At 35.7% G+C, this 14,118-nt stretch overlaps 1 protein-coding gene across 10 annotated transcripts in view; it reads right to left on the reverse strand.

Annotated features, from left to right (window-relative positions):
• micu3a (mitochondrial calcium uptake family, member 3a) overlaps positions 1-14,118 on the reverse strand; it is a 33,165-nt gene that overhangs the window by 9,585 nt on the left and 9,462 nt on the right. For 4 of the 10 annotated variants that reach the window (XR_014604307.1, XR_014604308.1, XM_084101091.1 and 1 more), the window contains exons 6-10: positions 13,235-13,317; positions 13,057-13,128; positions 8,585-8,626; positions 4,885-4,980; positions 1,206-1,300 (exon numbers count right to left, since the gene is read on the reverse strand). Coding sequence is in view for 6 of the 10 variants with exons in the window: in XM_084101091.1 (XP_083957217.1) it covers positions 1,206-1,300; positions 4,885-4,980; positions 8,585-8,626; positions 13,057-13,128; positions 13,235-13,317 (388 nt within the window). In the remaining 4 variants the exon portion in view is untranslated. The remainder of the gene's footprint in view (positions 1-1,205; positions 1,301-4,884; positions 4,981-8,584; positions 8,627-13,056; positions 13,129-13,234; positions 13,318-14,118) is intronic. The other 6 variants (XR_014604305.1, XM_084101093.1, XM_084101092.1 and 3 more) reach the window with 2 other exon arrangements.

Genomic DNA, 14,118 nt, shown 5'->3' on the forward strand with positions numbered 1-14,118 from the left:
TGTCGTAAATACCCCTCCACCCCACCGTCATATCTGGCAATAATATATAGCCTATAACACGCTCTCACACGGTTTTTTTATTATTTATTTTTTAGCATTTTTGGGAGGAGTACAATTTACATATGTGGTTTAAACAACCAGATGCATTTACACTTGTTCAGTTTCGTCTGGAATGCGTCTCAGACCTCCTCCTGAAGTGGTTTGAGCGTCTTGAATGCGTTTCGGAGGGAATTTACACCTGGTTTTTTCACGATCGGATAGCTATCCGATCTGAGAAAACGCATGAAGTGGTCAGGTCTAAACACAACAGCCCCCATGACAAAAACATACGCACGAAAGCCGAAAACAAACGCTGGTTGGCATCTCACGTCCATAGACGGTATATAAACGCTCACGTCCGAATTTGACGAAGTGGTGGGGGAAGTGACGTATGCCGTAAAGCAGTCGAATTTTGTAGTTCTTTTTGTGCTCTGGTTACTACCCGAACCCCGAAGTTACATAGTGCCAGTAAAAGCGATACAGACCCCGTCAGGCTATGGCAGACGTGTCATTCAACCTATTGTAAGTCGATGTGCCATCACAAGGGTCTTGGAAATATATTATGAAGGTTGAAAAGTTACACGGTGTGGCTTTAAACTGATAATGTAAAGATTTCTATTTCAAATAAATGCTGTTCTTTTTAACTTTCTATTAATCCAAGAATGCTGAAAATAATGTATCACTGTTTTCACAAAACTATTAAGTACAGCACAACTGTTCTCAACTTAATGAGAAATGTTTCTTGAGCAGCAAATCAGCATATTGGAATGATTTATGAAGGATCATGTGACACAGAAGACTGGAGTAATGATGCTGAAAATTCAGCTTTACCATCACAGGAATAAATTAATTTATTAAAAACAGAACACAGTTATTTTAATTTGCAATATTTCTCATTATTACTGTTCCACTGTGTTAGAAAAATAAACACAGCCCTAGTGAGCATTAGAGACTTTTTAAAAAACTTTAAAACATCCTACCAACCCCAAACATTGTTTTTGTCATTTTATCACATCACATCCTGTTAACTAACATCATAAGTTGTTAATTAACTTCAGCATTACCTTCTACATACTCGATGGATATAATTTCTTATGTATCTTTCCATGTCTGGTGGATGAATAAGTGCCATGTTTTTAGAGCTTTTTATACAAAAGTTGTCATACCTGTAGAAGTCATCAAAAGTCAGCTCCGCCTTCCCCTTCTTGCCAAAGAAGTGCACAAGCAGAGTGGTGTCAATCATCATGTTCTCATCGGCACGCTGCGATTGAGGAGTGGAGGTAAAGAGAGCAGAACGAGAAAGAAGAAACTATGACAAAAATCCAGCTGTTTTTGGAATAAGAAAGCAGTCCTTTATAGGCTTGCCGGGCCATTCAGAGTACCAGCCACCCAGTGCCTGAAAGTGTGCATCCATTTATATTGTCTCCCCTAGCCCACAGAGGACATGTTCTGAGTTAGACATGCAGATCTATATGCCATTAGTGGGTGAGAATGGCATAAAGACTGTATATTAGACTGAAACAGAAACACAAACAAATGTATATGCAATGACACACAAACATGCCAGTTGTGTACATACAGAGACCCTGTATACACCTGGTATATTCAATTACCCCTGAATGGTGTTTAAAAGAGCCATTCACAAAATCTTTTGGAGTCCATTTGTTTATAGTGATCGGAAATTAATACCAGGTGTAAATGGGGTTGAGCTGGTATCGGACATAAACAAAGACATGACAGCAAAAACACACAACGCAATCACATCCCATGCATTTCTGTGGAGATCTGTGAAAGAAATGCACACATGTGAGCAGATCCCACCTTTCCTTCTCTGGAAAGAATCTTCTGTTTTTTAAAACTCAACAGTAATGTTGAAGATCATTTTGAGTGATCTTACAAGTGTCAAAATTGCTTTTTCAGTGGAGCTCAGGAAAAGGCGTTCATTCACCAGTTAAACAAACAAAAAAAAGTGGCATGGCATCCAAAAAAAAACTGGAAGAAGGTGGTTGAAAGGTGCAAGGCCAGAATTAGGTTGTATTTTTTTCTCTACCCATGCTTCACCCTCATCTGCAAGAGGAGCCTATCATGCTGAAACTAGGTAAAACCAGGCATAAACTCCAAACAGCTCTTTGTCCCTGGTTACGGGCCTCTGTGCAATGAAGCGAGCCAGAATGCAAGTCCATGCCACTGCTGTACCTCTAGCTTAAAATCCTATCCATGAAGATACAATCAGAGGAAAGTTATAAAGAGAGAAAGAATGATTCTGTTTCATTAGCCAGATTGTCTCAGAGACATATTGCACATACTTGGTGTTGTCTCAACACAATGTTCAATCAAACAAACAAACAAATAAATAAATCAAAGTTGTAAAGCTGTTCTGGTAGGCCGGATTAATATAGGGTGGAAATGTTACTGTTTGATCCCAACGGTATGGAAGCCTGTTTCAAAACAAAACAAATGTGAAATACCATTTTAAATAATAAAATAAAATATGTCACAGTTACGATAAATAAAGCATATTTATTTTATTTACAAAATAACCATATTCACAAAAGGATGTTCCAAAAAAAAAAGTGTGTTTACTAAAAATACCTTGTTTTAGCTAAATTCAAAGGCAGCATCATATACATCTACATACACAGGAGCTAATATACTCATACATTTCATTAAATACTGAAAATATTTGAAAAAAGCAGTTCCACCTAATTAAAAACAAAACACACTATTTCATCCAACATTTGCATGTGCTAAATTTTTGTGCAAATTCTTATACTGTAACGTTGCAGCTCTGCTGGAAACAGCTGTAAGCGTTGGACGGAGGAGCATTATATATTTTATGACCAACATGGTGCAAATCCATACTGACAATATATGGAGATGGATTTTTGTGTTAAATATATAAATCTCCGCAAATAGATTTGTTGGAGTCTGTGCCAACTTTAGATCTGTAAAATGTTTTCTGGGACTTGGAATGGATCAATTCCAAAAATTGAAATGTTTCACTTGTTTGTTTGTTTTTAAAGTTTTGGTTTTTCTGGAGCTCAAGTCCAGTGTGTGGACATCCATTCTTCTTCTGTCTCTCTTTTTTTTTTTTTAAACAAAAAAACAGCTTTTTTTTCCCGTTGGTATCTCTGCTCATGAGTTTTTGTATTCACCACCATTATTTTGCTGATGGTCATAAATATGGCCATAAAAAAGGCATGTGATTAAAACTGATGGATTGATAAATGAATACCTTTCCTTTATCTAAAACATAGCTGTTTTCCCCATTAGACAATTTCGTCATCAATCTGCTGGAAGTGTAACATCACAACACTGTGGTTACAGGAAACCATTAATGTGAGGTCATCATTACATGTAACACCACAGCCAGGCCCACAGTATGACTTAGACAAGGCCCGAGGCCTTTTACTCTTTGATCTAAAAACAGCGGTAAAAACAGTGATTACTGCTGTCGACTTCTAAGATGAGTAACCCCAATCACACTTCCACACATGCTAGCATGCCCCCTTTAGCCCACAGATACACAATGTCTGGTATCCTGCAGTTGTCAGCTCAGACAAACAGACCTGTCTAACTGCTGTGTCATCTGAGGAAGCCAAGCTGAAATTACCCTTTCATTGTGAATAACAGACTAAGTAAATACAGGGCATCTGCACACAGCTCTCCACAATCATCAAACTACTGCTTCCTACAGACGCCCTCTATTAGCCATCAGAACACAAACACACCATCAGGATGAGCAGACATATTCGGAATCGGTGTACAAACAAAAGCCTTTAATGTGCCTCGCAGCTGTGAGCAATATTATTTTGTATTAGTCACAGTCAATTCGACACAAATATTGCACACGCAAAATTGCAGAACAACAACTGAACATATAGACATCGATAAGCTGAAATTACAAAAATGATTCATTGATTAAAAGAATACAGCAATTCTTTGCAACATTAAAATCATATTCTTCATTTTTAAATCTTTCTTTTTCTTGTTTTCCAGTAAAACATCATAACTTCCTTTTGATTTTGATAAAGATATATATATATACACACACACACACACACACACACACTGACATAAAACTGAACTATAGTTAAAATAAATTAAACCTAAATAGTAATAATAATAGATAATAATTAGATAATAAAAAACTACAAAAGCACATGAAACTTAAAGTATAAAATTTAAAGGTAGTTCAAGATATTAATAAGTATTAGTATACATAATACTAAAATAACACTAAAATTAAATATATCTAAAATATATAAAATATACTAAAATACATATATATATACACTGTGCTTTAGACTAAAACATAAAACAGTAATTATGAATTATGATTTGCTTTATTTCTCAAATTCTTGCCTTTTTTTACTTTGATGCGGAAACAAACTTGAAAAATTTACTTATATTCTTTTAATCTTCTAAGATATATTCTCTGAAAACAATATATCTCACAATTTTTGGGTGACTTTATAACAAATGTATCTAAAGGATGTTCAGATGTTTTTTTTGTGGAAAACAGGACAAAGATACTGATTTTAAAAAGATTTTTTTTGAATGAAGCACCAGGAACAGATTTACTAGAAGATCAACAGCTGATAAAATACATAAAAAAAGAGGGATGAAAATAATAAAAATAAACAGAAGGATAATCACAGGTCATTAAATAACAATGACCAATGTTATCGGGTTAAGGTGGATAAGGTGGGTTGTGATGCTGAAACAGGAAGGAGGAATGAGAATTACGATGTACCTTTTTCAGGTGAGAGCACTGTGTTAGGGATGGCTAGGGACGAATAAAAACATGGGATGAGACAGGAGGACAGAGGACTATGGCTGTACCTCTGCCAGGTCAGAAAACAGGGCTTGGCTCGCGCCACGTCTCAGCATGTCCCAGTAGCTCCTGGGCACAAACTCCTGATTCTCTTTTTTTAGCACCTGCAGAGGGGTTAGCATGAGATGGAAAGCTGTCATCATGTTAGCTTATATAGACAAGGTTTAATAGAGGATGTGTCGGGTGGTCTCTCAGTCCTTTCAACTAAAACCAATCAAATATACTAGTATGAAAGAAATATGAAGATTGGGAGGGGGGATTAGTTGATGTTAGCCAAATGCTAATTGTATGAGGTTATATAATGTGAATGATCAATAATCTGGGAGATTAACTAATGCTGGGTACACACCAAAAGATAATCGGACTGATTTTGGGCCGATTTCCCCCCTTCCGACAATCCTAGCTATGTCCCGATTATCTTGATGGTTCAACAGATTATCTTATCAGATTTTCCCTTGGTGTGAGGTGTGTTAAGAGTGTCCGAACCTGCTCGGAAGAACGTCGGAGCCGCCCCGATCGCGAATCGTAAATATTCAACATGTTTAATATTTACGATCAGAAATCCTGATGGGGGGGAACTCCGAGGACAAATGCGCGCATGTTCTGGAGATTATCACGTGAAACAAAACAATATCCAATCAGAAAGCGAGATGATGGAAGACACGGTCATTCTCACACACACACACACACACACACACACACACACACACACACACTTGCAGGAAGCTGAGTGTTAAGGGTTCAGTGAGGTTCTATAGAGGGATTAAATAACTTTTTCTAAAGAGACAATAAATCCAATAAAGAATAAATAAAGACAATCAAGAATGAATATATTCCTGTATAAAAGGTTATATATAATGGTGGGTACAATCTACAATGTTTTTTTTTTCACGTGAGTTTTCTGTGAAAATCATTCCAAAAACAATCGCAATTTCTTCCTGCATATCATCCGCCACGCTTATTCTGAAGTCTCGCGAGATTTTGCGAGATTTCCTGTGTTCACAGTCGAGACTCTGGTTGAAAATCTGTTTGTGTGTGGTGTGCTGTCTTTGTCACATCATGGCACACCACACTGAGCAAAATGCTTAAATCTAGGATTTTTTGTCCTCATGTTTGTGGTCTATCACATTTTGAAAATCTTATAAGATGTAAAAAATCTTTTGGTGTGTACCCAGTATAAGATTGGAAGGTTTTAAATATCAGATATAGTGTGCAAATATACCAGGTACAGAATATTCTGTGAAATGGTTCAAAAGGGTCATCATGTCATCATTCAAAAACAGAACTCTTGATTATGATTGGTTGAGTCTATTTTCTGTAACTGCACAGCTATTGAATAGCTTGAATAGTTTCAGGTTTGTTTACAGATGCATATCAATTCATGTTTTTTTTTTTTTTTTTATACTTTTGAAATATAACGATAACAGTGGCTCAACCTGTTTTAAGTATACTGGCATAATAAATATTTTTTGGGGGGAAGGGGATGACATTTTGGTAACACTTTACAATAAGGTTCATTAGTTAACACATTAACTAACATAGCAAAGAGCAATACATTTGTTACAGTATTTATTAATCTTTGTTAATATTAGTTAATAAAAATACAGCTGTTCATTGTTTGTTCATGTTAGTTCAGAGTGCATTAACTAATGTTAACAAATACAACCTTTGATTTTAATAATGTATTAGTAAATGTTATAATTAATATTAACTTAGATTAATAAATGCTGAAGAAGTATTGTTCATTCTTAGTTCATGTTAACTAAGGTAGATAACTAATGAACCTTACTGTAAAGTGTTACCAATTTTTTTTTTTTTTTTTTTTTTTTAGATAAATGCATGGACTAACCATGTTGTAAGCAAAAATATTGATTTTGAACAGCCGAATAATTGAAAATGACTGCATGCACACTTCACAACATGGCAGTGTGTGCATTTTCAATAATTCAATGATTTATCCTCAGTTATTCTGTACAGATTTATTGAATACAGAGGCTGAGAGACTAAAAGTGACACATCAGGTTAAGGAAAACAGGAAATATATTTCTCTCATCAGTCCTGTGGAGCCACTTTAATGGACAATGCTGGTCTTTCACTCAGTCACTCTCTTTCAATATTCTGTATGTGATTCACAGATATACAGAGTGGCTTTATCCAAACATCACATAACCAGAAAAAAGGACCACCAGCTCAGGAAGGCTTTCATGGAAACTCTTATATAGATGTTTGTGTTTGTACTTGAGTTGACCATGTGTTTGATTGTGAAGTGGACGTATCTGTTTGTATGGGGACACAATTGTCCACTAAAGTGAGTCTGGGACATTCAGGGATGTATTAAATAAGAAAATCTATTTAAAAATAATTTGTGTAATTTTTTGTAAAAAAAAAACAAACTTTTTGCCATGTCCCCATTTATATTTTCAGCTTTTTCAGTGTCATCAAATTTGTCTCAGATATTTCCAATATAGTTTCAGGAAAAGTATAAAAATAGGCAGAAATAAGATTTTTAAATTAATTTTTATTAAACCGTAATACAGTAAAAACAGTTACATTAGTGAAATATTATAGCAGAATAGCAGAAAATAACTGCTATTTCAATATATTTGTACATATAATTTATTCCCATGAAGCTGAATTTTCAGCAGCCATTACTTTAGAAATTGTAATATGGTGAATTGGTGGTTGAATAATATTTCTTATCGGTCCCACTTTATATTAAGTGTCTTTAACTATTATTTACTAACATTTAAATGAATCATTTGATACAATGCAGGTATTGTGTACATACATGTTTTTGCATTGTACTTGTATTTAAGAAATACCTGAAAGTAACTACAGCTGTAATTAATTTCAGTAATTGCATCGATAATTACACTATCGACCCTTCCAATACCTCTTAATTGACCCTTAAATAATAATTAACTACATGTACTTACTATAGGGTTAGGATTAGGTTAGGTTTAAGGTTAGTTCCATATAATTAAGCACAATTTATAGTAATTAATATAGTATCTTCATGTAACGTGTAACACACTGTAAAATAAAGTGTTACCAAGACACATAACATAAAGTATGACCTTATTATCAATGTTGAAAACAAAACAGCTGTGTTGCTTAATATATTTGAGAAAACTGGTTTTTCATTTTATTTAATGAATAGAAATCTTTTAGAACAGCTTTTATCTTTTATCTTACTGACCCCAATCTGAATGGTTGAATGGTAGTGTTTAAAATTTGGTCTTGAAAAATGTTTGGGTTGAAATATCTGATTTTTATGTTCATTTAATCTCACTGCTAGGAGAAACAATCTCAACATCTCATGTGTGATCTTTCCTTTCTTTCGGTTGTCAGTGAGGGAGTGAGGGACAGAGATGTAATTAAATGATTTAATGTAAGTGAATGTGAAAGACTCCAGAGCTGGCTCAATAGAAAACACATTTTACACCAACAACTCCACCCAGACCTGTTCTTTATAGCCCACTGATGAAGTTTGTAACTGACACGTTGTGGTTAAAGAAAAAAAAAAAAATCAATAAGAATGAAATTAGACTGATTGTGGCAAAACACCCACATGCTCTCTGACCTCTGAGGTCCACTCCACCTCCCTCCTCATTTTCATTCTCTCATTCTCCCATCATTCCTTCCATGATTTCAAGATTCACACAGAGGTTATAGTTCACAGGTCAGAGGGCCGGGGGTGATACATACGCTGTTTACGGGTGCAACCTGATATCCATAGAGCTGCATACTCTACAGAGACGAGAGGAGAGGTCACAGCATGCGGAAGAGGAGAGGAAGGAGAGAACCACATAAGAAGAGATGGACAAAGACACAGGTTAAACATGCAAAAAATAGGAAGTGGTTTAACTACAGGACAGTTGGCACACTTCCAAGAGGGGATGAAATACGACTGGCTCCCGCTCAGACAGCCCTTGATAAACTGGACATGTGAATGAGATAAGAACCCAATGCAGGCAAAACAAATACAGTCTAGAGGAAGTTTACAGAGGATGGCCAATTGTACTCTTTAAGATATATATGGGATTTTGAGCATCTCATATATAACTTGTACATTTTCTGAAGAAAATGTGAGCAGTGCTTGCCTCTGCAATACTCGCCATCATGATGCTAGGTTGTTGTGGCTGGTTGTTAGGGCGTTGTTCTGCGGTTGCTAAGTTCTGAGTGCTAGGGTGTTGCTAAGAGGTGGCTTTATGACCCAAGTCAAAAGACCCCAATATAAGGCTCGGGTCCCTCGTTCAATGCACACCAATCAGATTTTTAACCCAATTTGTCATCTGGCAGTAAAATCAGAATTTACATTTATTAATGCATTTATTATTGGCATTTTGTTATCTGCCTGAATTTTAATATTGGTGCATCCCTAGATATAACATGACTTTTCTTTGACAACCTGCATGATTTGAGGTATCAAATGTTTATGCTTTACGTACTAAAGTTTAACACTTAAGCCTCGTTCACACCGCCAGCGACACGAAGCTAAGCGACATGATTCCATTCATTTTCAATGGAGAGTTGGCGACTTTTGGCGACACAAGCGACAGTGACCGTTGGTGACACACGACAAGAGTTTTTAACTTTAAGCAAATTTCGCGAGCGACAAACAATAGGAGTGAAGACACCGTCTCGAGAGCAGGCAAGACCGGACAGAGTTTTGGATCGATTTCACTGATTTATACTGACTGTAACCACAAATTAAAATTGATGCGTGAAAAAGAAACTGTCAGCAGTCAGTGAGTTCATACATTAGCCGCTTTTCCACCGTCGGGCCGAACGGTTCTTAGAACGGAAAGAAACGTTCCGGTTGTGTTTCCACTTGAGCCTGGTACGGCACGGCACGATTACAAACCGTTCTCAGCACGGTTGTCTAACCGGTAGAATCCCTAAAGTGACGTTGCAACTCAAGATTGGTCACTTGTCTGTTGCCTGGCTACCAGTTTCTCTCTAGCGTGCTATTTGAGAGACTTAAAGGGGTGGTATAATGCGCTTTTCGAAAGATGTAAAATAAGTCTTTGAGTGTGTATGTTAAGTTTTAGCTCAAAATACCCCACAGATATTTTTATATAGCATGTTAAAGTTATCACTTTTTGAGGGTGAGCAAAAATGCTCCTTTTTTGTGTCTGTCCCTTTAAATGCAAATGAGCTGCTGCTCCCAGCACAGGGGGCGGAGCTACAACAGCTTGTGTCCTTTTACCTCACACAGACATGCACTGAACATTTCAAAAACTTTTAGCCTTTTATGTTCAAACCGAAGTCAGAAAGATGGAGAGACTCAAGAAGAAGTGACAACATACAACATTTCTGAATGGTTAGTTGGTGAATTTATGTAGCTTATATGTAGTTATCTTATAGTCATTAATTAGCATATTCTGTCTTGATAATCTATAAATCGTGTTCCGGGGGGCGGGGTTTATGTAAATTTTAGGGTTGGTGATGTCACTAACCCAGGAGGAATGTCATGTAGTCCCTACCAGCCGTTTGTTGTAGCCCTTAAAAAGCTTTTTCTTTAAAATAAAATATCTCCCTTTGCTTTGAACTTTGAGCGTCATAACTTTGCAGATGTTGTTTATGCTCAAACAGCAACATTACACACTAACTAAAGTTAGAAAAGTGAAATCATATTCAACCACCCCTTTAAAACACAAATGAATAATACAATTAAAAGAAATATCTGATCATCCTTCATAACGCGGTCGCTATTTACATCTCATATCGTCTGTAAACTCTCGTGTTACCAAGGCAACGACCAACGCTTTTGTATTACATTCCAAGAGTGTCTGTTATCAGCCCCACAGTGGAAAATGAAACCGTAAGTGTACCAGCAGGCCCGGATGAGAACCGTTAGGCCCTATGTGTGTTATATGTGTGTGTGTATGTGTGTTAATTATATGATGCAGTGAGCAGTTTAACACGGCTGCAGTTCATATTACAGTTTCCCCTGAATTATGTTGATTAATAGGGTTAGTTGATTAATAAATAGTTGATTAATAAATTCAAATGACGTTTTAATAATTTTTGACAGTATGATTGAGTTTAATTCATTGATTGAACGATCGTGAACCTGGTTAATGATTGAACGCACAGAGCACTGCTTAATATCACGACACTCTCCCAACAGCAGATGCTACTTTTAATTTGTTTAATTCCTAGTCAAATTAGAATGATATCTTAGTTTTGTATATCATTTGTGATTGCATTTTCTAAAGATATGGCCAGACGTGCAGTCTACCAATAACATTAGAGCGACAGCATTAGGAACGCCCACAAGCATCTTCACAGTACAGAGACTTGTGTCATACAGCGACAAAGTTGTTAGCGGTGTGAACGAGGCTTTAGGGTTAGGGGTTTGCTCATGTTACTAACCCCAAGTACGAGCAAAACAAATACTGATGCAAACACCACTAATTACATGTTACAGTACCAGTATTTCACACTAAGTGCTTTCAAAGAGCGCTGAATTCAGTGAGTGTGAATGGATGTGACTCCTCCATTTATATCTTATGCAGAACAGTATATAATTTAGTAATGATATGTTGAAAGATTTTTACACAAAGTATATGATCCTTCACACAATAACAATATCTCTGATTAAGTTTTCACAAACTGGCAACATTTTTATCCCATAGTAATTTGACAAACAAGCATCTTAATTAGATTATAATAAAGCACAATGCATATAAGCTCAAAGTTGTTGCCAAACAGCAATTCTACTTAGTGGTTATGTTTTACTTATACCTCCAACACTGAAACTGACATTTGAAACAAATTACAAATTAAAACACAATTATATGACAGGTAAATTTTTCACAGTAATGTTCTCTTCTTAGAAACTAATAAGAGCCTAAAGAAAATGACATCTGGACACGCACATTAATCAAAATAAGCCAAACGTCTTGGCAATATTCTCAGTAAAAACAACATTTGTGACCTCAAAAAACGTGATTCTGAAAAACGTATTTCCCAATGTTAGGTTTGATTTATTTGCAGCATTTAAAAATACATGTTTGCTCTTGATACTGGTTGCCAAGGCACAAAACATAAAAAGTTGTATTGTGTCATGGCAAAATATCCATTTCCCGTTATACAGAAGAATAACAAAAGAGGCATCATTTTAAATAAGAATCCTCAGTAATGTGGAAAAAAAGACAATGTGGTAAACAGAGAAAGACAGAGCCTATATCCCAAGTCTTTGAACTTCTGTTGATCTCATGAAATCCTCTTGTTTGCATGGCTCTACAGAAACAGATACTAGTAATCCCTAAAACTGATTTTGGATTAAACTCTTCTCCAATAATATGTCCCGCTCATCAATTTAAAAGAAGGGGGGGCATTTAGACAATACTGACCACTACTGATTTGCTACAATAAACGTAACTTTATTATGCCATATAACTCAACATCTAAAAACCCCTTTGCGAGAAAAGACAAAGAAATATGCAATGTATGGAAGCTTGTTTCCGCCATGAGATAAATAAAATTAAACAAACAGGGAAATTGTGACTTTATCGCACAATTGTTCGCAATTCAGACTATTTTTCTCCTAATTGCGAGTTCACATCTCGCAAGTCAGACTTTTTCCTCAGAATTCTGCGATATAATCTCACAATTTAAAAAGGTAATTGCAACTTTTTCCCTCACAATTGCGAGTTTATATCTCACAATTCAGACTTTCTAACTGTAAACTGTAAAGTCCAATTCTGAGGAATTGCAATTGTGTGTTATAAAGTAAGAATTGTGATACAAACTCGCAATTCTGGCTTTATAACATGCAATTGAGGCTTCATATCACGCAATTCTGACTTTATGACTCACAATTGCAAGTTTATATCACGCAATTCTGAGAAAAAAAGCCAGAATTGCGAGATGTAAACTTGCAATAATGTGGAAAAAAGTCAGAATTGTGAGGTAAAAAGTTGTGATAACCTTTTTACTGCTTACTGCTATACAATTATTGTAAAGCATTTGTTTCTAGATAGATGACAAATGTATATGGAACTTTATCTAAGTAGTTTTTGATTTGTACGATTCCAAATTAAATGTGCAAATGTGTAAAGCTTTCATTTTTATACAGGATTATAACTTTAAATGTACAATTTGGGATAACTGGAACTTAAAAATAGATTACAATATTATTACAAACAAAAAACCTGATATCAACTTACCAGTTGAGCAGATTTTTCTGCATCTCCCTTTCTTCCTTTCTTCTCATTTTTCTTTCGGAAGATTTCTTGCAACTATTAAAAGAAATAGAGCAAATAAATAAAGTCGAATGATTAAATAACCAAGACGATTGTTTAAAAACAAACTTCTAAGGCCAGAATCTACACTCTATCCACTCACCACAAGAAATTCCCGTTTATCCACCATCTGGTTACCGTCAGCGTCAAACATGTTAAAGGCAATCTTAAAGCCTGCATGAGGCTCTGAAGAATAGATGTGAAAAGAATGTTAACTTATTACAATATGCTATACCATGAATATAATTAAACAATACTACGCATAAATGTATTTACTCTGGTAAACCATTATTGGAAATGGAAAATTAATCATTATTAAACATTTAACCACTAGGTGGCTAAATCCGAGATCAGATCAGAGGTGAGGCCCACATTTGTAAGAACCTGTTATCACCCCAAGAACTTCCAATACACTTTTGCTTTCACCACTTTTCCTTTCATCACTCTCTTCAGGTGTTTTTCAACCCATCAAGAGCCACATGCCTCCTTCACTTTGTTATGTTGCCCAAGTAACAGCAGAGGAGGGAACATGTTAGGCAGTTCATTTCTGTTTATACTGTGTGTCACAGCTACTTTTGGACGCTAGCTTAGTCAGACAACTCTGTACGAATGGACAATCATAAATTAGATCTCAGTTATTTCTCCTAAACGGTACATGGAGAACAAATGAAGACTTTTGTTGAAGTTTTCTGCTTCTCAAATTTGTATCTTGAGGAAAAGACCCTATTCACATACATGAATGTTTCATCTCAACAATGTAACAAACTGTGCTCAGATTTGCCAAGATATTAAAGTCTGAGATATTAATTTGAACGGAAATATTTCCCGTCAAATGCACCCATCAGAAAACTACCTGGGCTATGCTATTCATTAATAAATGTAAAGTGCAACATTTGTCTAATTTGTTTCTAGATAGATGACAAATGTATATGGAATTGTATATTTGCATAAGCGAAAATTGTCGCTTTTTTTTTTACAACTTTTAAT

The sequence above is a fragment of the Abramis brama genome (assembly GCF_963993115.1).
Source record: "Abramis brama genome assembly, chromosome: 2".
NCBI classification, from domain to species: Eukaryota; Metazoa; Chordata; class Actinopteri; order Cypriniformes; family Leuciscidae; genus Abramis; species Abramis brama.